Source organism: Cydia strobilella, chromosome 8 (assembly GCF_947568885.1).
Source record: "Cydia strobilella chromosome 8, ilCydStro3.1, whole genome shotgun sequence".
In the NCBI taxonomy this organism is placed as follows: Eukaryota; Metazoa; Arthropoda; class Insecta; order Lepidoptera; family Tortricidae; genus Cydia; species Cydia strobilella.
The window spans coordinates 14,981,414-15,007,861 of record NC_086048.1 but is presented as its reverse complement, the minus strand read 5'-3'; the positions used below and the strand labels follow the sequence as shown (position 1 = coordinate 15,007,861).

Genomic DNA, 26,448 nt, shown 5'->3' with positions numbered 1-26,448 from the left:
TATCCGTCTAACATCTATTAACTAAAAATATTTCGCAACTCAAGATCACGATTTTTTCAGCGCGATGAGTCACGCAAACTAACGCTATGTAATTTGTTCGCAGATGCCCCAAATGATGCGAATTACATGATATGCGGCGTCGTCATCGCCATGGCCCTGGTCGGGCTCATCATTGTGCTCCTCGCCCTCACTATAAAGTAAGTTAAACATAAACAATTATTGCAAACACTGATTTGCAAGATTGAAGTGATTCCATAAGTGTACCATGAACAAAATTTTGTACAGAACACTAAAAAACGAGAATAAATAAAATACGGTAAATGTAAAACCACCCAACTATTATCCAAAAGCTCCTATAGTTCAAAATAAGCTAGTTTTAAGGTACTTATCTATGGGCCAATAGTTGCCTGAAAATAAAAAATAAAGAAAGAATAAAGAAAATAACTCGAATATCTTCGTCCTGGGGCCCGTTTCTCAAAAGCTTGTAGCTTTTAATACAAATGGAAGTCCCTTTCTAACAGTAGCTGTCAAAAAGTGATATCCGCTTGTATTACAAGTTACAAGCTTTTGAGGAACGGGACCCTGGTCTCAGTTGTAAGGAAAAATATTTTCATAAGTGGATGAAAAAACTCAGACCAGACAATATCAAAAAGAAGATTGGATTTGTGGACCATATTTGTAGTACTGGAATATAAATGGGTGGGTTTACGGTACCGAAAAATTTAATATGTGTTCCCTTTTTTAATTCGGTTAAAAAAGTAACGGAAAAGACAAAACGTACTGTGGGGCTATTTGAAACCCTTCTCTGGAACCGGAGTCGTCAGCTCTCTGCTCTGAGTAAATTAAATATACATATTATATTATTTTGAAAATTGATATACCGTGTGTTAATGCCGTTTTAAAGCAATTGTTCTAGGTACGAGTAAATTGCGATTGTGTGAAACATTCGAAATTTGAGCTTATATCTCAGAAGACAAGACTAGAATAAAAGTGCCGTTCGGATTCAGACCTCACCAGCATTATAATATTTATATTTTTTATTTTTATTTCATACATAGAAAACCAACAGCTATAAACATTTCTAAAGCTACAATAGAATTACAGAGCCAATTACAGGTTCTCACTTATAAAAACTAAATATACAAAAATCAAATATAACTACAATTCAGTTATACTACAGTAGTACAGAAGTATATTATACTGTAACTGTAGTATTGCAGCGCGACATGACTGCCGCCTGCATTACTGTCACAAATGTCAATAAACCGGACAATAATATCGATTTATGTCGCGCCGCATTACTGCAGCAGTAATGCAGGTGTAGTATGAATTAGAAACCTTTAAATGATGCAAGAAAGTTTGGTAACATACACGTGGTAAACACGTGTAATACACGTAATAATATTAATGAAGCACCAATACCAGGATTGCAACAAAATTCTAATAGTATTTCATACTTCGAGATTGGCTACTCTTATGGTTTTATGCCAAATATGCTCAGGTTCCAATTCCAAAAAGCCCTGCGTGACGGTACTTTTAGACTCTTGCGTTACTTTATATCCGCGATAAATCGATAATCTATATCATTATTGCATTGCTGGCCCAGCAGGTGTCATAATACTCATAATAGTCGGACACTGTTTGTTTAATAGTAAGCGTTATTTAACTCCGTAATTATCAGCACCGAGTTGATGACTCATTCAATCTGCATTGATATGATGAATCATTTTGTGAACGATCAGTGATCAGCATTCGGTGAAGTGATATTAGTAATCATATACGTATAACAGGTATCGCCATGAAACCATATACCCGTGACAAAAAAAAAAGAATGGACGTAAATTGCGAACTAAGAAGAGACATGGTAAGCGGTTAAGATTTATAGTTCGAGTAAAAAGATGCAACTCGATACTCTGCTACATTTTTCAATAATCCTAGTATTTAATATGTCATCATGAAGAAAATAACCGGCCGAGTGTAAGCCAGACCACGCCTTATTGGTGGTCTCATCGCCATTCATTAAGCGGGCCTTCCTTGTATCAAAACCGTTAACACAATTTGTGTTCTGTGTTCTGTAATTTTTCGAGTAGATAACTATAGTAGAGGATGAAAAATGGAAGAAAGATGGCTCGATCGAGGGATCGAGCTAACTGGTCCGTGCTCCATAGTAAAAATAACCGTTTAAACTGTCTTTCTATTAATGGCATAATCAGTCTCTTTTAAAAAGCCGCCGAATGATATGGCATTGGCAGGTTCAATAGACTCAAGAATCGGGTCGTGTTCCAATTGAGCCTTTGAGGTTATGTTCCGCTTGCCCATGCCGCGGTTCATTCAACCGGGAAAACGTTGCAGATTTTTTCGCGTCCGAGGTCTATAACACCTTATGAATAAGTCATGTCTCTCTTTTTAGTTATTGTTTAACTGACGTAGCAAGCGATGAAAGCTGACACTCTTGATTGATTTACTTAAAGGCCAATATTGGTTATATCACTTTTATGTCATAAAAATAAAAATCTAGAATTTTTTTGTGGCCACTATTTCACCACGCTTGACAATTCACAGTACATTGCTGGTTTAAGAAGTAAACATTGACGGTCCCGTCGTTACTTATCGATCCAGGAATATACAGGAAGTTATCACTGTCAGGTAACATAATAAGATGTTAGGAGTCAGATCTTCTTTTTAATTAGGAATCTACAAATTCTACAATATCATTGCTAACCACATGTAAGAGTATGTATTTCCAAAGGTATTAAAAACTTTCCTTGCAAGTTAGGTGCATTGAGAATAACTTCGAAAGCGGAGTTATTTTTATTACCCCATAAATTGCTAATACATATCTACTTAACCATAAGCCCACAATGCTTTGGCAACAATTAAAGCTACTTAACAAGGTATATTGTTTACTGTTAATTGTTACAGTACATATACAAACTGCTTCTATGTAGTTAAGCAGATATGTACTTGCAATTTTATAAATTACCCCGCTTTCGAAGTTATCCCAATGCACTCTTCACATGAAGGTAATATACCCCCTAATATGGGAATTATTGGCCTGTAAGTACTTAACTACTTACGTAACGGATACCGGACTGGACAATCTGGTCAGCAATGAGTCCATTTTGAGAACTTGCGAACATTCTGGTCTATTCAGCTTTGATTCTGCTGGTTGTTATTTTATAAACTTGACCATCGGTCTCATTGTTTCAGCATTAATTGTCTCAATTGTATTTTTCCTTATTAAATACTGACACAAAAGTTAAATTACAATATCGTTTATTTGCTAATGAATCAGGAATAAATGTTAATTACGTTTTGATGTCTCATGCTCTGAAAAATGGTCATTGTTGTTCTAAAAAGTGTGCTGAAAGTGATATGTTTCTGCACTAGAGCATTTTACTTCCCACGTGTTTTTATTTTATTATTTAACGATAAGCAATTGAAATTTGGTTTTAAATGGTTTTGTTATACAATTTCCATTCTGATTTTTAACTCCCCATTCCATAAATAACGATACTTTTACTTAAATTGTTAATTTAAAGTACCCTCAAGAAAGAACATAATTTATACTTAGTCATGTTCTAAAAAACATGCATTTTTCTTTCTTCGTATACGAAATGAAAAGTAGTGTTTAACTCGGGTGAAAGGCATAATTTTAGCCTCTCACTGTGTTCGAGCGCCAAACTATACCTCGGCGGAAATGAGTGCCTCTTCCCTTGGTTAACAATCTACTATTTAACGATATAAGTCAGTAGATCTAGATAGGTTTGGATGTAAAATAGTGCCAACGTTTTGAATGTAAATATTTTGATAAAAACTGAGATATGGAGTGATTGATGAAGGAAGTAAATCATTTTGAGAACATAAAGCTTGTGCCAAATTACGTCTTCTTTAAACTGCGCCGAGAGATTAGAAGGATCGTTTGGGTGGAGTTAGTATAGTGGTTATCTGTAAGTTTGAAGAGTCACGTAATATCCTAATTTATTGTCATAACTATCCATCCATACTAATAATATTATAAATGCGAAAGTGTGTCTGTCTGCTAGGTACCTCTTCACGCTTAAACCGCTGAACCGATTTAGTTAAAATTTAGTATAGAGATAGTTGGAGCGGTTTGGAAGCGCTGGTGGTGTAGCGGTAAGAGCGTGCGACTTGCAATCCGGAGGTCGCGGGTTCAAACAAAAATGAGTTTTTCGGAACTTATGTACGAAATATCATTCGATATTTACTCGTACCAGTCGTTTTTCGGTGAAGGAAAACATCGTGAGGAAACCGGACTAATTTCCCCTCTGGGTTGGAAGGTCAGATAGCAGTCGCTTTCGTAAAAACTATAATAGTGCCTACGCCAATTCTTGGGATTAGTTGTCAAGCGGACCCCAGGCATGAGCCATGGCAAAATGCCGGGACAACGCGCGGGAGTTTGAGTTCCGGGCAAGGACATAGGATAGGTTTTTATCCCAGAACTCACCCCCCTGAAAAGGGGGTTGGAAATTTGTATGGGGAATCTATAACCGCTGAACCGATTTAGATGAAATTTGATATGGAGATACCTAGTTTGAGTTGTGGGGAAGGATATAAGTGTTTATCCCTGAAATTATCCCTTAAGGGTGTAAAAAATGGGGTGGAATTTTGTAGAGGGGATCAATAATTTCTTTAAAAAACATAAGCCTTTTATTATCATTTAAATTTTCGTAAGAAATAAAGAATGTTTATATATTTTTGACCAATTAGCCATACCTACCTTTAAGGGTGAAAAAGGGGTGGGTGGAAGTTTGTAAGGAGAATACATTAAAAGCATTGGATTCAAAGAGAGAAGAGAAGGGAAGGTAACGTGGAAGTGGAAGTTTAGCTACCCAAATTACTAATTCCACCCAGACGAAGTCGCGGGCAAAAGCTAGTATTTAATAAAGATAACTTTATTTTGTCATTCAAAGGACGTATAATTAAAATATGAATCAAGAACATAATACAAAAACTACAGCGATATTCACCGGTCCATTCTTTAGAAATGGCCCGTGAGTTGGATTTATTGTAACATTATTTTTACAAACAGCAATTGTCTGAGAAAATATTTCAGTACTATCTACAGTATTTGGTTTATTTAGTTAATTATACTTATCTTACCGGCGAGCTTCTATTGCTTTCCGTAAAGAGTAATCATTCCGCCTCTTTCGTTTTTGGAGACATTGGTACTTATATTTGGCTTTGGCTTTCGGCATTTCTCGTTATAACGGTGAACTGCAATTAAAATTCATAAGTACAATAAGAAATAAGATGAAAAGGCAATACGTCCAAAACCATACATCCATTTTATTACTACTAAACAGAAAGTGATTTAATTAAGTAGGTATATGTGAGGTATATCAAATACTGCTAGCCCAGCTATCATCTTCAAATTCCATGAGTCCATATCTACGCTGACTCTTATTAAAACCCGATTCAAAACATATCAAACAAGCATAGACGTGTATACTAGGTATGCGTTCATTTTGTCAAATTGTCAATGAGTACCCCTAACCCCTCCGGCTTCATCATCAGATCTTGATTACCATCTCCCGTCAAAGATCTTCTTGAGACGAATCAAACGAGTGGAACAAATCGAAGTGGTTTCGCTTATGAATGTCAAACAAAGCTACGCCGGTTCTAACCCTACACCTCAGACCCGATAAGATTAAAATCCCTCCTAAATTGTAGGAGGGTATCCCAATATGGGACCGGCAAGAAACTACAATCACCGCTTCGTTTCAAAATTTCAAACGTTCATCGCTATGATATTATCGATAATAGATGATAACACTATAAACTATTTATAAAAGAAAATTAACGAATACTTACAGGCCAAGGATCAAAGTTTCTGGTCGCAGTTTACACGCACACAGTATAGGCGTTTACACGGCAAGTGGCGCACACAACCATCAATTACTTTGTCGTCATCAATACGTGCTGAGCCGACCGGCAAGCGTCCTACCTCTACAAGCGCTCACGCGGTACTGAGGGACGAGGGGCGAGGACCTTCTGCAAAAAACTGAAGTCGAAAATTCGAAATTTCATTATTTGGCTCTCTATCGCTCTTGCATATTCGAGCGATATATAGGCAGATAATAAGATTTCAAATATCGCTTGTGTGCGTTAATAGGTTGTAATTAAATTATTTAGAAATTAAGTAGATTTTCGGAGAAATGTACTCCAAGTCATATAACACAAATGTAATCTACTATTCTTGAAGTACAGGGGATAAAACTAATGCAAAATCACCATTTTTATCAGTCTAAACTTTTTGAAATTTACAAATAAGAGCTGCAACCCCAAGCTTCACGCTTTACGCGGTTTTCCTAAACGTTCACCAGAAAAAAACGACAACTAATTTGGTGTCTGTTTTCAAAAATTTGATCCTTTATTATGAAAGGTAAGAAGACACGCTAATCGTAACAGTTACTTTTTATTTCTATTAGTAAACGAAAAGTGTACAATCGCAACGGTGAAAATAATCTTTTTACACTTATAAGGGTTCCGTAGCCAAAGGGTAAAAACGGGACCCTATTACTAAAACTCCTCTGTCCGTCTGTCCGTCTGTCCGTCGGTCCGTCTGTCTGTCACCGCTGTATCTCAGGAACCGTGATAGCTAGACAGTTGAAATTTTCACAGATGATGTACCTATTTCTGGTGCCACTATAACAAATATTAAAAACAGAATAAAATTGATATTTAAGTGGGGCTCCCATACAATAAACGGAATTTTTTGCCGTTTTTTGCGTAATGAATGGTACGCGAGTCCAACTCGCATTTGGCCGGTTCTTTTCAGCTTTTTTCGTGATAGGACTGTACCTAAGTGTACAAACAATCTATCTATTGTTTTTGTAAAAATCTATTGTACAAACAATGTATTTTTGGGATTAGTTGCCAAGCGGATCCCAGGCTCCCATGAACCGTGGCTAAAAATGCCGGGATAACGCGAGGAAGATGATTGTCACTTTAATTTAAATAATAAAATATTATGATTATGACGCCACCTTCCCAATTGCATAACAAATGTAAGCAAGTTTACGAGTTATAACCATCGAGAACTGGACTCAAACGACATTCAGCGACGTTGACCGTTCCGGGGTATTGTCAGGCTCGTATTATACAATACCAAATTGCACGCTTTCGATTGGTCTAGTTCAATATGTACGGGTGAGTCGAATTATAAACCAAACGAATGTTATTATGACTTACTTAGGAATCTGTAAAACCTATGCGTCGGTCGGAGAACCCCTTTACTATGCTATCGGCAAATAAACTGAGGACCGAGGTTTTTACACTATCGCTCTCACTCTTGCCATGACCACGTAAGCGTGAATGAGAAGTTTTACGACCCTGGTTGTCAGTCAGCGGCCGTAGCACGGTCGCATTTTTATCACCTGTCACCATGCCTGTCACGCTCTAACAAGTATGAAAGTGCGAAACTGACAGGCATAGTGACAGGCGATAAAAATGGAACCATGCTGCCACCGCTGGTTTGCTGATAGTATAGTTTGTGAGCCATCGACTCGTTCCAATTCGATCAGCGATTGAAATGGCACCCTTGATCACGGTTTGTTGTAGTGACACCACTTGCAAAATCAACACCCTTAGCAGAATACGGGAGTAAGAGCCTCAGACTCCCAAATTGACTTACGACGTTATTTAAATGATCATGTCGTAACGATTTCTACAGAAACCGGATTGTAAATCAAAATTGACAACCGGAGACACGCTCCAACATTAAACTATCTAGAAGTTTAACTTTTCTTTCTGTCAATATCTATAGGCCTTGAGAAATTGCTTTGTCAGAAGCCAACGATTTTATCAAATCGTTGGGGACGGTTAATATGCATATTATCACGTCTAAGCGAGATTTGCATTACTGGTCGCAGCAATGTCACCGTTGTAAAACGTGTGTAAGGATTCTGGGATTACACTGATAACAGTCGAAAGTCCGAATTATGCCAGTTGTGCATTCAGTACATAAACTTTTTTGCTTTAAGGTGCATTAAGTTGTTAGTGTCTTATTGTTTAAGAGTTAGACTACAACAAATGTTATAATTTCTGAGGTTATCCTAACAACTTGATTTTTTCTTCTTCTACCATTTCACGTTTTGTATTTATATTACATTTTCCAAATATTTCGTTGATTTGTTGGTTTCCAAGCAAGAAAGGATCTAATACTTTCTTGGTGTTGACGAAATATAATTTGCACAGTACGGTTTAAGAGTAATTCCTTATCAAGCGCTAAATAAAAGTAGGTATAGTATAGTATTAACTGTTGAACGAGAAGGGTTTTTAAAGCAGCGGGCTAAGCACGGTCGCATATTTTTATCGCCTGCCACCATGCCTGTCACGTTCTAACAAGTATGTAAGTGCGAAAGTGACAGGCGATAGAAATGCAACCATGCTGCCACCGCTGGTAGCGTGATGTTAGTATACCCGCGGGCGCAGCATGGTTCCATTTTTATCGCCTGTCACTATGCCCGTCACTTTCGCACTTACATATTTGTTAGAACGTGACAGGCATGGTGACAAGCGATAAAAATGCGACCGTGCTGCCGCCGGGAGTTTCAACGGTTGATAGGCAGAAGCATTACCTACGCTTATTTGTAAAATGCCACCATAGTATAATGAACTGCTACAAAAATCTCGGAATTGACATCGATTTGACCGATTTTACACGAGGTTTTCCTTATAGAACCCACACAATTCTGCTTCTAATTTCCAACGAAAAATCTTGACAAACTGCTTTGCCCATTTAAGTCGGTGGATCCAAGAAACCCATTTGATATAACATACCGTGCAGAGCCGTAGGGGAAAAACTACTGCTGGGTATAATTATACATACGTTCCATAATACTTCTAATTTTGCGGTTACTTACGTATAATAACGTCCAGTAACTTTCTGTTCTTACATAATATAGCACTCGTTCACCTATTTACAGTCCAAAAAGTATTCATTTAAACTTTATTGCTGCTGAATTTAATTGAACTTTGATAGTAACTAACCTTGAACCCTATTGATATGGGTCTCTTTGTATGTATGGTATGTTATACATACAAACATTTATATTTGTTAAAATTATAAACACCATTTGCGTTATATTATAATTAGGTACTTACAATATTCCTAAATAACCTAACTTTCCTGTAGGTTAGGTCCTTATTTTGTCGAAACAAATGTATATTTTATTAGAATTTTTAAATACATTTTAGGGGTCGCTACTCCCTACCGCACTTTGAAAATTTGGACCCTCCATACAAATGTATTTTTTTCAATTTTTTTTAGTGCCCCGTAGAGTAATAATTATAACTTCGATGAAATAAGGATTACCCTAGTATAGGTACCTACCTATAGGTACAGCGAGCTGCAAAAGTGCATACCCACTTTATGAATGTAATGTAATTCATAAAGTGGGTACGGACTTTTGAAGCTGGGTGTACATTAACTGAAAACCCGATACTCCTTTTCAAGTTATGCTGACGTGACGTAATAGTAATGCGCACACTAACGTTTTTTCGTGACACACACATCTAAACCGATCATTAGCTCAAGGCAATAGAGCGGTCAAATCATCTAAAGTGCTGTACCAAGGCTTACACCTACCACCAGTACTTAGAATTACATAAAAACCGCTTTTACATTACGAGTTTAGACTGCCTTTATCTCATATGCGCCTGCAAAACAACGCATTGGACTTTGAAGGACGATGTTTTGTCGCTTTAAAATTAGTAGGTACTTGTTCAGTCTTAGGTTACAGGAAATTCAATTTTTTTTAACCTTTCGTATGCTTGGGAGCAGATCTGCTCCATATATATTCAAACATGAAGTTGTCACGATTGCTATTTATATGGCAAGCGCATACGAAAGGTAATAAACTACATAACACTTAAAATCCAATAAAAATCAGCGTTGGGTAGGTTACGAAGATTAATGAAAGCGTATATGAATTGTTATCTTTACCCTCTATACTTACAGTATGTATATTATTACACTTTTAATCTTTTAACGGGTTTAAACCAGAATCGTGTGACTTTGTGGTCATTGTGATTGATTAGTTTATAAATCACATACATAGCAGCGTATAACAGTCGCGTTGATAATACCTAACTGAAATGATTAACAAATCCAATTAAAACATATTTTTAACATAAACTTCATCGCATTATGCATCGCAATGTTCTGCCACCAGAGTGCAGCACTAGCCCGTTTAGTAAACCAAACCATAGAGTAACTGTGCGCCAGTTTCTTTACAAGTTTTCAGAGATGATAAAATATTTGTTTGTTTACAGAGAACCTACCGGGAAACGTTAATCCTAAATTTCGATATCTGCCTCTTTATCGCTCGAATATGCAAGAGTGACAGAGATGTTAGATAACTAAATTACGATTTTCTTATTTTGCGATAGACCCTCAGATTGTGGTAGTGGCGCCCCCTGGGCAGGGTTCGCGTAATATTCCCTAATTGGTAGATAGACACAAACATACATTTTAACATACATGTTAACGGAATGGTGGCCGCTTTCGAATGAAAGAAGCCCCTGGCGTCCATCGGCTCGTTGGGTGGACGACATCCGGAAGGTTGCGGGTCACTTCTGGATGAGATTAGCTCAGGACCGGGACAAGTGGCGTACTGGAAGAGAGGCCTATGCTCAGCAGTGGGCGATAGAGGGCTGATATGATGATGATGATGATACATTTTAATATCGAACGTCATGTTTTTCCTTGAAAACTTAGTAGTATCTACAACCAATAAGCGGGTCGGGTATGTACTAATAATAGGGTAAGTACCTTCCAATAACCTTCGAGACAAAGTCCGGGTCTAAACAATAAGGCAAACTAACTGTAGGGTTCCTACTAACTTGGTAATGACACCTCGCTCTGTACCGTCACCATCAGATATATCGGAGCGGCCAAGGTGTTCACAATATCTGAACACGACTCTAACGGCTTGACAATAGAGGCGTGTTCAGATATTTGTGAGCGCCTTGGCCCCTCCGATATATGTGATGGCGACTGTACACGGAAAAGGAATTGTAGATTGAATACAAGTTTATTATCGCAGTTTAATAACTGTAGTAAATTTAACGTCCAAATTCGTACAACATCTATTTGTCGTGAACTTAACACTTAACACAACCAATTATGAAGAGTATTAAATGAAAAAGATACACAAATTAGCGGAAGGTACTTACAAAGGATGATACCTAATACCAATGATAGATATAACTCCGTAATAGATGGATACAGTCTAAGGAAAAATCGTGCCTCGAAAATCACGAAAATTTGATTCTCGATCAGATGGCGCCACTAGTTTTGGCCTACTCTCGTATAGAGGGCGTTGACTGTTTCGTTTGTTATTTATAATTTTAACGCATACCAGTGAAAGAACATGGGTCAAAATCATATAAAAATAATTAATGCAAATAAAAAAATCATTTATCCATATTTAAATACATTTTTACGTATTTTTATAAATCTTAATTTTTAGTTTTAAAGTATGTCGATAGATGGCAGTGAATTTACAGTGGTTACAAAATTTACTATGACAGTACCGCTCTATCTTATTATATCCTCATTGCTAATACTATTACTTATTCTGTGACAATGGTACAACTTTGAAACTTATGTATCTACTACCTACTAGGGGCAACGGAAAATTTCATACACAGTGATCATTCTTCATTGCTCTTGTGTGTATAAAAAAACGAAAGTTGGAAATATGTAATACCCACCCCTCTGCAATAGTCGACAAATTGAAAAAAGAACCAAAGAATTATGACCATCACTTATATTTAAGCAAATCCATTGGTAAAAAAGAAATTATTTAGCATTTTTGTAACAATAAAATTTAATGGCCTTAAATATTCCGCTTCGAGAAACATTTCGACCCGCATGTAATTTACAACTCAAATTGAGGGTAGCATTGATAAAATCTCAAATCATCATTCGCGCTGTGCGTGCGTGCGTTGCTGCGCTGAGGCGATTGGCATTATTTGCTTTAATTTTATTTACAGTCTAAAAATTTAGGTTTAACCTATTTGACCAGTGTAAAACTAACCAAAACGATGACTTCTTTAAAAATGTTGTGTGTGTTTAGGCGTTATTTGAAGAAACTGCTATTCACAATGTAAGTACCTACCTTTAAGCTTGTTCACTTATGCTAATACAAAATGCATTGTAAAGAGAAAGTTACTGACCTATATTGATTTGTGTGCTTAAGGAAAGTTGTTAAAATCTTTAAAAACTTGGCAGAAAAATGTAAAATTTTAGGTTTGTTTAACGAGGCTTTTGTCGGTTGCCAACGAGCGAAGTAACCGCAGATAGTTAAAATGAATAACGATCGATAAAAAGAAAAAAACCGGCCAAATGCGAGTCGGACTCGCGCACGAAGGGTTCCGTACCATTACGCAAATAAAAAAACCGGCCAAGTGGAGTCGGACTCGCGTTCCAAGGGTTCCGTACATTACACAATTTAAACAATGTATTTTTTATGTGAAATGTCTTTAAAATACCCGGTGGGGTCGGATCAAAACTAAGTAGTTAAGTCCGACTCACGCTTGACTGCACATTTCTAATAGGTTTTCCGGTGATCTATTAGATCTATTTTGTGTATTTTTTTTTAAATTTTTGACCCAGTAGTTTCGGATAAAGGGGGAATGGTCATTTTTTGCCTATTTTCTTGAATAACTTCTAAACTATTTATCTTAAAATTATAAAAAAAATATATTTGAGATTCTCACAATGAGCTCTTTCATTTAATATGTAACACGATATAGTTTGAAAAACTTTATTTTTTAATTTTCTCATTTACCCCCCAAAAGTGGCCCCCGTGTTTAAAATTAATATGTTTACGTTACATGTCCATCTTTGGGTCACAAACTTACATATGTGTACCAAATTTCAACTTAATTGGTCCAGTAATTTCGGAGAAAATAGGCTGTGACAGACGGACAGACAGACAGCCAGACAGACGCCAAAAAAATTACGTGTGCTGTATGGGAAATATGTATTTTATTCTGTTTGTAGTATTTGTTGTTATAGCGGCAACAGAATACATCATCTGTGAACATTTCAACTGTCTAGCTATCACGGTTCATGAGATACAGCCTGGTGACAGACAGACGGACAGCGGAGTCTTAGTAATAGGGTCCCGTTTTTACCCCTTGGGTACGGAACCCTAAAAAAAGGTATATTCAGTAAGGGTCAGGAACGTTTGGTCTCCGCCACGCGCCATAAAAAGATACGCCTATTGACTTGTATATTTTAGAAATTGGCGCTGAATCCAAAAGTAGAACTTTATTGTCTATTAGTACGTCATTATTTGACTTCGCTGTACGTTAGTTCGTTATCCCAGTAACTATACGTTAATGACGTCTGTATTTTTAAATTTTTACGTGTGTTTATTTAAATTTTAAGGATTTTAAACACAATGAATAAAATAGAATATCATTTATTTCAGTATTAAGTACAGTTATACCTACAACACATACAGAGAAAGAAAGAAAAAATACCGGACAAATGCGAGTCGGACTCGCCACTGAGGGTTCCGTACTTTTTAGTATTTGATGTTATAGCGGCAACAGAAATACATCATCTGTGAAAATTTCAACTGTCTAGCTATCACGGTTCATAAGATACAGCCTGATGACAGGCAGACGGACAGACGGACGTGGAGTCTTAGTAATAGGGTCCCATTTTTACACTCAGCACACACAGCATAATGCCTGGGCTACAACCGCGAAAATCGAAGTTTTCAAATTGCGGGCATTTTTGTCTGTCACTAATTACGCCTTCATTGGAGTAAAAGAGAAAGATCCCCCCAATCGCCCTTAGGTCCTACTGAAGTAGTTCAAGTAGTACGCTGACGCTGGTCTTCCGTGGACACCTGTGGCAATGCTTGTATTGTTGAATAAACTTAATGTGAATCTGAATCTGTACTTATGATTTATGATGTCTTTAGTGGTATTATTTAGTGATTTAATTGTAAGTACAAGTAGATATTTGGTAACATTCATTATTTATCTGGCGATGGCTTGAATCGTACCACAGCCTACAAAATTGTGTAAAGGCACCGGACTTGCTAAAAATTCAATTGAGGTTAACAATAGGTGTGCCAACGTGCTCACTAGCGCCACTTCTAAATAATTGTGATTATTTAAAATTAACGATAGATAGATAAGTAGCTACCTTTTGAATACATCAAACTAGTTTTTGTGTTGCTGGCAGCTGGATTCGTCGATCTATAAACTCGAAACAAAAACGGCCGTTTTAACTTTGGACGCATAGATTGACGAATCCAGCCACGTAAAAACTATTATAATGAATTCAAAAGGTACCTAAATACAAAATAGAGTACGACGCGGCCCCCTTTTTTTGAATATCTATCGTTCAATTTAAATAATCACAATTATTTAGAAGTGGCGCTAGTGAGCACGTCGATGGGCTCTTAACGAGCAAACAATACAACAGAATATTGGGCAAATGGGCCCTTGTAACCAATTAGAAATCATACGAGCAATTGTCACAGCGGCCCTAGATGGCGCTGGGTCTAGCCGGATCACACCGGATTTTTTTAGTTATAATTCCCCGCTGTAGGTAATTGTTATTTCCGCCATTGGATATGAGAACCCGTTTGCCAGATGTCGTTTTTGTAATTGGCCTGGAAGTTAATGCAGGTCAAGGTCTGGGTTTTATGAATGTTAAGCAGGAATGTGTGGCAATTGTCAGCGCTGTAGTTCTAATCATACCTTTTTATACCACGTTAGTAGCTAATATACATACAGCTTAACTTACGATAGTGCTTGGCTTAAACAAAGACATATGTAACTCCGTATAAGATGAATATCAGTCTAAGGAAAAAAACCGGTCAAGTGCGAGTCGGATTCGCCACCGAGGGCTCCGTACTTTTTAGTATTTGTTGTTATAGCGGCAACAGAAATACATCGTCTCATCTGTGAAAATTTCAACTGAGAGTATCACGGTTCATGAGATACAGCCTGGTATATACGGACAGAAGAATCTTAGTAATAGGGTCCCGTTTTTACCCTTTCGGTACGGAACCCTAAAAACGTGCTTCGGAAATCAAAGAAAAAGTCATTCTCGGATAGATGGCGCCACACCTTTGGCCTATGCTCGGCTAGATGGCGTTGACGACACCGTTTGATATTTAACAATTTTAACACATATCAGTGAAAGAACATGGGTCAAAATCATTAAAAAAAATCTGTATATACTATGTATATATACATCTATATTTTTTTTTGATATTTTTATACATTTTCATTTTTAGTTTTAATCGTGTGTCAATAGATGGCAGTAAATTTACTGTGACTACAAAATTACTGAATGACAAAATGACAAATGACTACTATGACAGTAACCCTCTACTACTTCACTTTGGCTTTTCTAGGCCAAATTTCTGACTAAAGAGTAACCCTCTTATTCATTTGACTATGCAAACCTCTTTTTTGGTAAAAAGTGTGGCCAAATTTGTCCGCCCGACTTATTCTATATCAAAAAAGCAAACCTCTTATTTGTTTCTTGCTAACAAACATAATAGTCTGAAAGACTGAGAGGGACAAACGATTATCAACGGCTTGTTAAATTTGACAGATGTTTATTACGAACAAAGAAAGATATTCATTTTAATATAGGTATCACGTGTAACTATCAACTAAGATGTCTAACGATTCTAAATATAAATTTTGAGTTTAATCTCACACGTTAACTTCAGTCTCGGGCTAGTTCATTTAGCAATAACGGCCGCCATTTTATTTTGGTTGTGCGCCAAATGTCTGCAACCTTACTATATTATGTAATGCGTACGTAATATTGTCATAACAATAACAATGCTCGACAATGTTCATTATCCCTGGTTTGCTAAAATTTGTCGAATTTGTTATATGAAATAGAGCGTTAAATTAAATTAATTATAGTTACCTTCCAAAATGTTCGTTTTCATCGTAATTTGTGTAGTTTAGTTTATTTCATATTATTAAAAACGTACGTAAAATTGTATGTAATATTATTATTACATACAATTTTACGTCAAACAGTTCATCATCATCATCATCATCATCATGTCAGCCGATAGACGTCCACTGCTGGACATAGGCCTCCCCCAAGGCTCGCCACTCCGACCGATCCTGTGCCGCTCGCAACCACCGAATTCCCGCGACTTTCACCAGGTCGTCGCTCCATCTCGTTGGAGGCCTACCGGCAGTTCGTCTTCCGGTACGCGGACGCCACTCCAGAACCTTCCTGCCCCACCGGCCATCAGTTCTGCGAGCAATGTGCCCCGCCCACTGCCACTTAAGGTTTGCAATTCTGCGAGCTATATCGGTGACCCTAGTTCTACTGCGGATATCATCATTTCTGACTCTATCACGCAGAGAAACCCCGAGCATAGCTCTCTCCATTGCCCTTTGCGTGACCTTGAGCCTTCTTATGAGGCCCATCGTTAGCGCCCACGTCTCAGATCCGTATGTCATCACTGGCAACACACACTGGTCAAAGACTTTTGACTTAAGACACTGCGGCAATTTGGACGAAAAGATACTGTGGAGCTTCCCGAACGCTGCCCAACCGAGTCGGATTCGACGAGTGACCTCTTTCTCGAAGTTGGACCTACCTAACTGGACTGTTTGTCCTAGGTATACATAATCGTCAACAACTTCGAGCGCAGAGCCTCCGATTAATACGGGAGTTGGCACAACATGGACGTTAGACATGATCAACACAGATGACAAACAGTTCAAATTCTATATATTCGTGCACTGAATTTAATGGGTTATTTACTCAAAAGTAGGTAATTTAATAGCTGTCGGATTGAAACTCAATAGGCTAACAAACGGAGTACAAGGGCAGTCAATATTACATACATTTTAATAGAGTAGGTACATTTAAATTGAAAGTTATACAACACGCAACACCGATCCCGTTGTCATCTGGGGTGGGCGGCAGCGTGCAGTTAGTTAGTATACTTCATTGCAAACTATGGCTGAAAATAAACTCGTCCACCCACTCCGTAGTCCGTAATCTGTGGGTTTTAAGTGGTCTATCTAAATAAAATGTTCTTCAAACTGCCGTAAGCTATTTAATCCTTTGAACTTTTAATTTGTATAGTTAAAAAGTCTTATGATACATAATTATAATCTTTGTTAAGAAACGTCTAATTAGACTTAATTTTGTAATAGATGGCTATGTCACGGAAATTTTTATAGATGAGAACATGACGTATACTTTTTTTGAAATTAGACAAGTAACGTAGACAGTGATCATTGTCACTCACTACAAAAATAAACAGCAGTCAGTTTTCTCTCACTTTCGCGAATCACATATTGGTCCATATTGGTCAATTCAAGAAAAAAGTACTGAAATTGGCAATGGATAGTTAATAAGAGATCATAGGCATAATACCTACATAGTAGCTATTATTGTGAAATAGTATTGTTAGTCGTTACTGCTTTGTTTATTTTTGTTTTTGTTTTTGGTTTTTTTCTTTACTTTGGTTCTTTCTCCCTTAGTAGTCATAATTTTGTTTGATGAGCTTGCACCTAGTGTTAGTAAATTGGTAACTGTATTTAGTACCCTAAGAGTAGTTTAAGTGTAGTATATTTCCATTACATGTTTTAGTGAGAGCTGTTCAGGGAATAAGTGAATGTCCTTAATGTGTATTTGTAAACTCATCTCCTGCTCACTTATTTCTGTTTGCTTTCCAAATAAATAAAATAAAATAAAAATGTCCATATTGGTATTATGGAATTTATGGACCAAAGTCGAGGTGTTAAACTTTTAGTAAATTCTGCAGGACGATATCGGCCTGTCAGTTGTTCGGAACTGTGAAATTTTTGTTCTAACTGACAGGCTGATATCGTCCGGCAGACTTGTAATCAGTTCCCTTTAGGCGTTATAATTTTCTAAAGAAAATCAAAACGTTTCGTTGATCGCACAATACACATTATATTTTGATGTATTCTTTCCACACTAAATCCCTCGCTTTTCGCAGAAAACCGTTTGTTTTCTTAAATTAGCAAACCGCGCGGTATTTTAACTTTCAAGGCGTTTTAAAATCGTCTCGTTTGTAGCTTTTACAATGGTTTTAGTGCGCCACAAATCTTGCTGTCTGTTAAATGTTAACGCCTGAATCTTTCTAGTTTTTTTATTACTGCCGTCTTGTCCGTTTGATGACTACGTTAACCCCTAGCTGTTTCTGTTACAGTCCGAATATGTAGCTTTCCATATTTTTGAACGCAATGCAATGCAATGTCTGCGCAATAAGAGCGAAAGAGGCGTCGGCATGTCGGCAGGCGTCGGCAGGCGTCGGCCGATGTCAGCCGAGCCGAATGACGACTTTTTCTCAGACAAAGGTTTTTTCTATCGGCTTTTGCCGATTCCGCGTCGACATATGTGTCGTTTTCAAGCAAAAGGTACCACGTTGTCGCTTGCCATAAGGATACTAACAGGTTTTTCGTATAAAGATACAAGCAATCTTCGACATGGTAAGCGGCAATGTGGTACCTTTTGATTGAAAACGTCACATATGTGGGGAGACCCTTACTGCTACTGCCACTCGTTTTAACAAGGACAGTGAAATTGCTTGCGTCAAAGCTGCTGCAATCATCATCAGAATGTCACCTTAAAACTTATGACGTGAATACCATGAAATTTAATGACACGCAGTGGTCAAGCCAATAGATGCAAACGTTTTTAATCTTGTTAGTTATACGTGTACGCTGTGCGAGGTAGGTATACAGAACACAACTTGTACCTATTTACTTACTTACATGTGACGTGGTTTTTACGGCTATTCTTTATATTACCAGAACATACCAATAAATAATAAACCACCATGGTATATATAATAACGAATAAATGATGTCTATGTCTATGTCTATGTCTATGTCTATGTCTATGTCTATTCCTTCGTTATCAAAGTAAGCTTGGACTATGGACTCATACAGTACATTTATTTTTTCTTAGCTACATTTATATTAAGTCCAGGAAAGTCACAAAACAATATTACAACTATAAATATTAATAATGGAGAACCCTAGTAATGAAGCAACCAAGTTTTGACCAGGAAAATTGACACTGTTCAACCAATAAAATATTTAAATTTTCCTTGTATTTTCGCCATTTCGATTCCCACATTGATTGTAAATCCCAGTGCCCATGTTATATATTTACTCTTATCTTGACCTCTTTACCTGTGATAAAGTTATCGCGACGACGTGTACGCTTTGCAATTCTAGGTTTATTGAGACTGATAGGAAATATGCCTGGGAATCGAAATAAGTACGTTCGTGAAAAGCATATACTTATATAGCCTCTTTAGTTTGACTTATGGTTTAAATTCCTCCTTTAATCTCATATTAAATTAAATACTTACCTCAAAGTTTGTCTCCATGCTTGTAAGTAAGTATCGAATAGGTAACTTTTTTCACATTACCAAAAAAAAAAAAAAAAAAAACATTGATGATTAAAACTAAAAGAAAAAAACTTAAAACATTGATGATTAAAACTAAAAGAACACAAAACTAAACTAAATGACTAAATTAAATGTAAAATTAATGTATACAATTTATTGTATAAATTTATTTTAATTTACATTTAAATATAATGCGACCAATGAAATAAATTTCTGGATTTTGTTTGCTGTATAAGTAATATGGTGTTTTATGTTACCAACTTAAAACAATGCGGGTCTGATTTAATTTTATGGGATATGATATCTTAAGAAGATTAGGGATATTTATGAATATAACCAGGAAAATAGAAACATTACTGCTTGTTCCATAAATCGGCAGATTTATTCCTCGTAAATTATTCTTAAAGTAGACGTCGGCTTATAATCGCGTAATCGCGGTATAAATTATCAATGACCATGATGCAGACATGATATTATAATTTTTCAGTTAAGACCGCCCACTGCGTTCTCATTTTAACAGTTTTAACCCGAACTATGTACCGGGACCGGGACCCAATCCAACGTTTAAAATTTTTCAACGACGATTCCTTTGCCAACACTAAACAACAAACAAATTTTAACGAAAGACTGACTTCTTGATGTCATGCTACTTAGCAAAGACAACAAAATTACAGGATATTGAAAAAAAGGCAAAAAATTGTAAAAGAACACAATTGTCGGTCATTTACGTGATGCAAATAAAAGGTCGTGAAAAACACCCAAGATTTGTTGCAACCGTGGTAAATATACTTGGGTTAAATATAGAACCAGTATCGATTCCATTGCGTGCACTGGACTGAGGTAGAAAGTAAGTGGTTTCGTTACTTCAACTTGAGCTGACTCATAAAACGACTAAAATAACTTTTAAAGACCTACATAAAATTGACCATGGGCTTTGTCATCACAGTAAAGTTATTGACAAGGACGGATAGCATTATCTTGTTAGATTAAGTGTGAAATACACAGTGAATAGCAGTTGTACGGAATTAATTGCACGGAGGTCAGATGACATCGTTGGGCCGTGACTGGCACGCCTATAGTTCTCACGGTCCACAATACACCATGGTCAGTACGGGGGACGTTCGATTGGCATTCTTAATACAGCCACAGTCGAAGTAAAAACTACCTTCGCAATTCTGAACCTTTTTTCGTTGTAATAAGGCGATAAAAGTATATATATTTTGACTGCACGAACTGGATCACCAGATTCACCAGGTCTAGTCATGTGTGGATATTCGAATATTCTATGGTCGACCGTTAAATGTATATTATTTAATAGTCATCAGCATTCGAAGCGATCGATGCACAATACTAAATATAGATATTGCAGACAAATATCTAACCGTAAGATCAAGGAACGCGTAGGACAATATGTAGTATAGGCAATTAGGCTGTTTCACAACCGTTAAACAAAAATCATTGTACTATCTGAGTCAACTACCTGATTTGACTAAGAACTACGTTTTTCTTTATTTTCCCAGTCTTCTTTGTTAAGTATCCTTTGTCTTCAGGGACAAATACGTGAAGTTTTTATATTCCATAAGAAGGTAAAGGATGTACTCGTAACTATGTAGCTATTGGTATTGGTACCCGTCGTATTTTCAGAACATTATAGTCATTATAGCGGGGTTTATCTAATCTGGGGATAATAAAGTAACTGTAGCTTTGTTTGTTGCAAAATAGCGATTCTATGTAAATCCTGACGTCAGTGCCACATCGACCGATAGGTATTGTTCTTTAGCTTTCGATCGGAGATCTTTATAATATAAAGATCTTTATAATATAAAGATCTCCGAGAGAGAGAGAGAAAGAGGAATTATATTATAATCCCTGTAGTTGTGTTCGTGGCATCCAGCCTTGCTTCCTGTTTAATACCATAATAGCATAAACAAGCCCTGTTTATACTATGTTGATACACTATCATATGGGTTTCACCTTTTATGACTACTAATTGGAGCATACCAATTCATCCTGATGTCTTTTGGTCATTTAATCTCCTGAGATCCAGAAGCATTTGTTTTGTTTTTAAATATGAAAACTCAATAAAACTTCAAAATACATTGTCGAATTTAGAGGTACTAAAAATTTTACATTGTGGGTCTTACGAAGAGAATCATTATCAAACACATACAATCGTGCCGCTATTCGATGATTCTTTGTTAATAAAATTCCGCGATATAATTACACATACAATGATTGTTCGATTGTCTCCAGACTTATGATTTGCTATGTATGAATGCGCACGGGCCGACATCCGCTGCACTGTTTTCAGTTAACCAACGACGACTGAATAACAAAGCCGCCTTTCGAGACAAGTTGACTTTGAAATACGTTCCTATCTCAAGAAACAATGGCCTGAAATTAGTGATGCATGTTAAGACGAAATGGAGGACACGCGCGAAATCGACTTTTTATACAAACGTAGTCCTCATTTTCCTCTCTGGATATTAACATTATTGAAAATATTTTAACACAATTCGGTGTATATCAACCACAGCTATGCCCTTACGTTCGATTTTTTTCCGAATTTTTTATTATTATAAGAGTTAGGAGCATTTAAAAATTTGTTTGATATCGGTTTTTTACAATAACCAAAAAATCTAAAAAATTCAAAAATATTTTCTATAATGTTAATATCCAGATTGGAAAATGGGGAGTACGTTTGTATGGAGAAGCGGCCGTCCCCTTTCCTTTTAACCTGTGATGTACCAGTCCGTTTACAATGCACGGTGTTCGAGACTGATTGGCAAGACTAGCTTGACATGGAAACAAAAGAATCCGCCGTTGAACTGAAGTTTACCATGTCGATGATAGGCGAAAGCGGTGATAGGTGTTTAGCGAAATACCGTAAAGCGTTAGTTGATTAAAGGGGGCTTCCGCAGTGCGGGGTCGAGTCCCCATAACATAGCAATGAGTTAACGGGAGAGGTGCGTTCAGTCGCAGTCGCCACCCACCGCCGTGAAGCGGTGGCCGGTCGCTCCGGCAGTCAAATAGTCAACGTTGGCTCGGTTGTGTGTATCGAGAGTCGCGGAGGCGGTGGTCTGCGCTGCGTCGCGCCAAATCGTTGGCGCGCTGCCGCGTCGCCACGCCAGCCGCCAGTTACCGAAACCGCGCTCGTGTGAAGTGTCTGTGTCAAACTCAAACTTCTTTTCGATGCTCTTCGCTCCTATCGCCGTCGAGGCGATGAAGTGTAAAGAGGAAAACTGTGAGGTCGGCGTGATTCTGGAGCACAACTCCCTGATCGTCCTGTCCACGGACAAGACCATCGTCTGCCTCTGCGGAAGGGAGAGGAACAACCCCTTCGAGCGCGGGTAATTCACAACATTGCTAATGGTACGACGATTACATCAACTTATCTCGTACGTGCTAACGTAACTCCTTTTGAATTGCAATTATAAAGCTACTCAATCGTTACATAGGCTTATCGACTTATTAGCAAATAGATTAGATTCCTTATCACCCAAACAAGTTTGGCACAACTTCAGCTTGTACATATATGTATTTCCAAATAGATTCCTGACCAACCTGTTATAATATTAAAAAAATAAGTAATTAAGTTAATCCTTAAATCATTAATCACACTGTAACTGACTTGTAATTGAAAACTGCACGTTTTCTATTGTATTCGTGAAAGCGTATAGTATAATCCATTGTTATCTTCAGATGGTAATTTCTCAGATCTTCTGCTTTTGTGCGCGTTTCACGTCGACCACGGACAATACTTAGTTTCCACTATACCTTTTATGATGTACGGTTTACTAGAAAAAGTAATTCATAACGGCTTTTGTGCAGATAGTTGTCTGATTTTATTACCTGTTGAAGTAGGGAGGGTAATTCTTTAGAATTGGATTTGTTTTGTTTCTTGTCACGAGTTAGCAATTTGTCGGCTTGGTGAAATCAGCTATAATTTGACGCTCATCACGCGTCTGGTCAAGGCATTCGCACAATTGGCCATAATCCAGTCTCCTTGTTTACATAAAACTATTAAAGATATTCATATCGCAAGCATTATATTGACAAAATTCCATAACGTCGTAATGCCGTTGAAAACTAAAACTTCAAATGCTTTGACATTACTTTGGGTAGAAAAATTATAATTTTCCTTTTCCATCAAGTTGCTTGACCAATAATTAATAGCACGAATGGATAAACTGCCACTGTCTAATTTCCCAAGATGAAACGATTGAACAAAAACAAAATCATATTCAATTTTGTTCACCGATAATCCAACTAGGTATGTAGTTAACTTGGTCATTATTAAATTGTTTCAGCCTATTATACACACGCGCCGACACTATGTATGTCAAGAAACAGATTACAAGCTATATAAACGATAGGTACAAAGTCTTATTTTTCCAAACAATAGACCCGCCAACATACATATATGTCCGCGTTCGAAATTACTTTTATAGAATGCCATTTACAGATTGAAGTCTGAATGAGTCAACAGACGGGCAAAAACTTTAACTTAACGTACAGGGAACTTGATGACCGCACAGACAAGGTCGGGGCCGGTCGGACATCGCCTCCCAAAACGAATTTATTCAAGGAATTTTAAGTACTACTTAATTTTACATATTCAATTACTTAAGCGCGACAGTTAAGTTGAGGTAGACGGAATGAAGATGGAATTAAGTCGGAATCCTTTCGAAACTAAAATTACCTTACTTTTTATTTTGCTCTACTTACCTACCTAAAACGTCTAAAGATAGCACAAAGCTAGTTATTTTAACACACCTTCAGTTAATTAAATGGAGTTAGTCAGAAGTTAACAACCTTGAGGTAAAAAATACCTGTAGGTACTATTTTAATACTTGTCTATAAGATTTACTACCTAGATACGCGGAAGCGAAAGGCACTCGATCTATCCACACTACAGGCATTGTATGATTTTATTGCTGTAATAGAGGCGAGTTAGTTTATCTTTACATTATCTTAAGGTTAATCAAAATGGAGGTTACTATAACCTTCTGTCTATATATATCAGAAACGTGTTAACCTACACACACAGGTGGGGCAAGTGCTGACTTTCTTCCGACGTTTATATAACTGACATGGCGACGGCTTTATACCTAAACACCGCGCAGCGGTTCGTAAACAGAACTCGGTTAACAAATGGTGCCCGTTTTGTAGGCAGAGAATCCAGTGATTCATAATATGTTGATGTTCCAAGGATGCCAAGGAACAGACTCCCTAGCAACCATTAAGAGTGCGAAACATGCGACGGGTTTTTACTTATTATCTCAATTTTGAAAGTATATTTCCGTTTGTAATTCTGTCCGACAGGTCCCTCGGACATTTCACTAGCTATTTTATACTAAAATTGTACTGCTATGGTATGCAGGGTAACGATATACAACTGTAAGTAAATGAAAATTAGACATGTTATCGTTATTCTTTTCTATCGAGCCAACTTTACCTTAAGATTTTGGTTCAAGTTTGCCCCTACAAACATAAGGGCATTTGCCCTTGATTAGAAGTATTAAAACGTATAAAAAACTACAATTTTGCGTTCGCTCCCTCTTTATTGGTATTGGGAGACAATTGTGTCGCTTAATTCAAACTTAACCTCAGTTTACCTTTTCTTAATACCAAATTCGCATAATCTAACAGATGGATTTACCCGAGTTTGAAGTTAAGCGACTCAATTCGTTTTTACCTCTGTACTGGGAAGTGTAATTATAATAGCTTCAAATTGCTCATATAGAGCATTCAAAGGGCAGTCCCGTACAAACGCATTTTATTTCCTGTGTTGCGACTTTTTTTGGCGTTTAAAGCAGATGATTATTTTTCTGTGCATATTTTTGACGCATTTGTCACAGAAAAGGAAACTCTTATACCTGCAAATCCTGAAAAAATTCGCGTTCGTACGGGACAACGGTAGACAATTTCGTGGAATGCTCCATATACGAGTACAAAATAGTATTACGGTATCTACAGGTAGTAAAGATTCTTGAAATGTTAGCCCAACAAGACTAATTTATTGTACCACTTTCTTCAAGTGTCAGTGCTTACATTAAAGAACACTAACTTTTCCCGTCAAAAAAGGCATGGAAGATTGCGTTATTAACTAATATTTGAACCTTTCGATCTGATTGAGTCGACAGAAGCCGCCTCTTTATTAAATCGTACCCCTAGTAAATACAGTTTGACGTCAATCGAAATCGAACGCTAATAATCATTTCATCAATTTGTACCTATTGTATTCATTGTTGGTAACTGTATAAACTACGTCCAGAATGCTTGCGTTCATGGTTAGGTGTACGAAACTTTATTTTATTGCATTTTCATTGTGGCTATCACAAAAAGTAAGTTATATAAAAATGAAAATACGTACTCGTACTGCGGCTTTGCTCCGTGATCGTTAGTGCTAGAAAGCTGCTATTTGGCACGGATACATTTATCAATTTATAAATGATGGCATGGTAACCAAAATTATCTATATTGCTTCGCTTTAACAAAATAAACTTGTTAAATAATATCTTTGCTTGTTGAAATCGTTGTATAAGTATTATATTGCTTATTACGATTCTCATGGTAATATTACCTAATAAATAGACTAGAAAATGTTTATCAAGATTTTGATTGGCACATCTGATCGCATAATGGGTTGAATTCGTTATTTCGTTACACAATGAATCATTCAATTAATGTTGTGACAGTTATAACAAGTTTAATTCAACGGCTCCTAAGCGCCATGGTCGTTAAAGAGGCATAGCAACCAGACGAATCAAATATTGTTATGCCAATGAAGGTATTATTTCATCCAGGTCTTAATGCCAAACACAAACAACCACGCTTCGCTTTCACGTTACCGGATAGGTGTTATATTTGACTTGAATTAAAACAAAAATAACTAGATTCTGTAGTGTTTATGTGAACCTAGTCATAACACCAACATTCTCTTATAACGTTAGCGTTGCGCCAAGGTTTTGCGTTATTTAATTAATATTTCATGCTCGTATTTATA

At 37.0% G+C, this 26,448-nt stretch overlaps 3 protein-coding genes across 7 annotated transcripts in view; 2 read left to right on the top strand and 1 right to left on the bottom strand.

The window, feature by feature from the left end:
- The window catches only part of LOC134743773 (uncharacterized), a 41,292-nt gene extending 35,357 nt beyond the window's left edge, over nucleotides 1-5,935 (bottom strand). Inside the window, exons 1-2 of one of the 2 annotated variants that reach the window (XM_063677424.1) lie at nucleotides 5,836-5,935; nucleotides 5,125-5,238 (exon numbers count right to left, since the gene is read on the bottom strand). In XM_063677424.1, the coding sequence (XP_063533494.1) occupies nucleotides 5,125-5,219 (95 nt within the window). In that variant the 5' untranslated portion in view covers nucleotides 5,220-5,238; nucleotides 5,836-5,935. The remainder of the gene's footprint in view (nucleotides 1-5,124; nucleotides 5,239-5,835) is intronic. The other variant, XM_063677425.1, reaches the window with a different exon arrangement.
- The window catches only part of LOC134743793 (uncharacterized), a 427,044-nt gene that overhangs the window by 320,642 nt on the left and 79,954 nt on the right, over nucleotides 1-26,448 (top strand). The window lies entirely within an intron of this gene.
- LOC134743784 (uncharacterized) overlaps nucleotides 1-26,448 on the top strand; it is a 287,723-nt gene that overhangs the window by 256,864 nt on the left and 4,411 nt on the right. For 3 of the 4 annotated variants that reach the window (XM_063677440.1, XM_063677439.1, XM_063677441.1), the window contains one exon: nucleotides 104-197. In XM_063677440.1, coding sequence (XP_063533510.1) covers nucleotides 104-197 — 94 coding nt within the window. Of the gene's footprint in view, nucleotides 1-103; nucleotides 198-22,421; nucleotides 22,790-26,448 lie in introns of those variants that run through there. The other variant, XM_063677443.1, reaches the window with a different exon arrangement.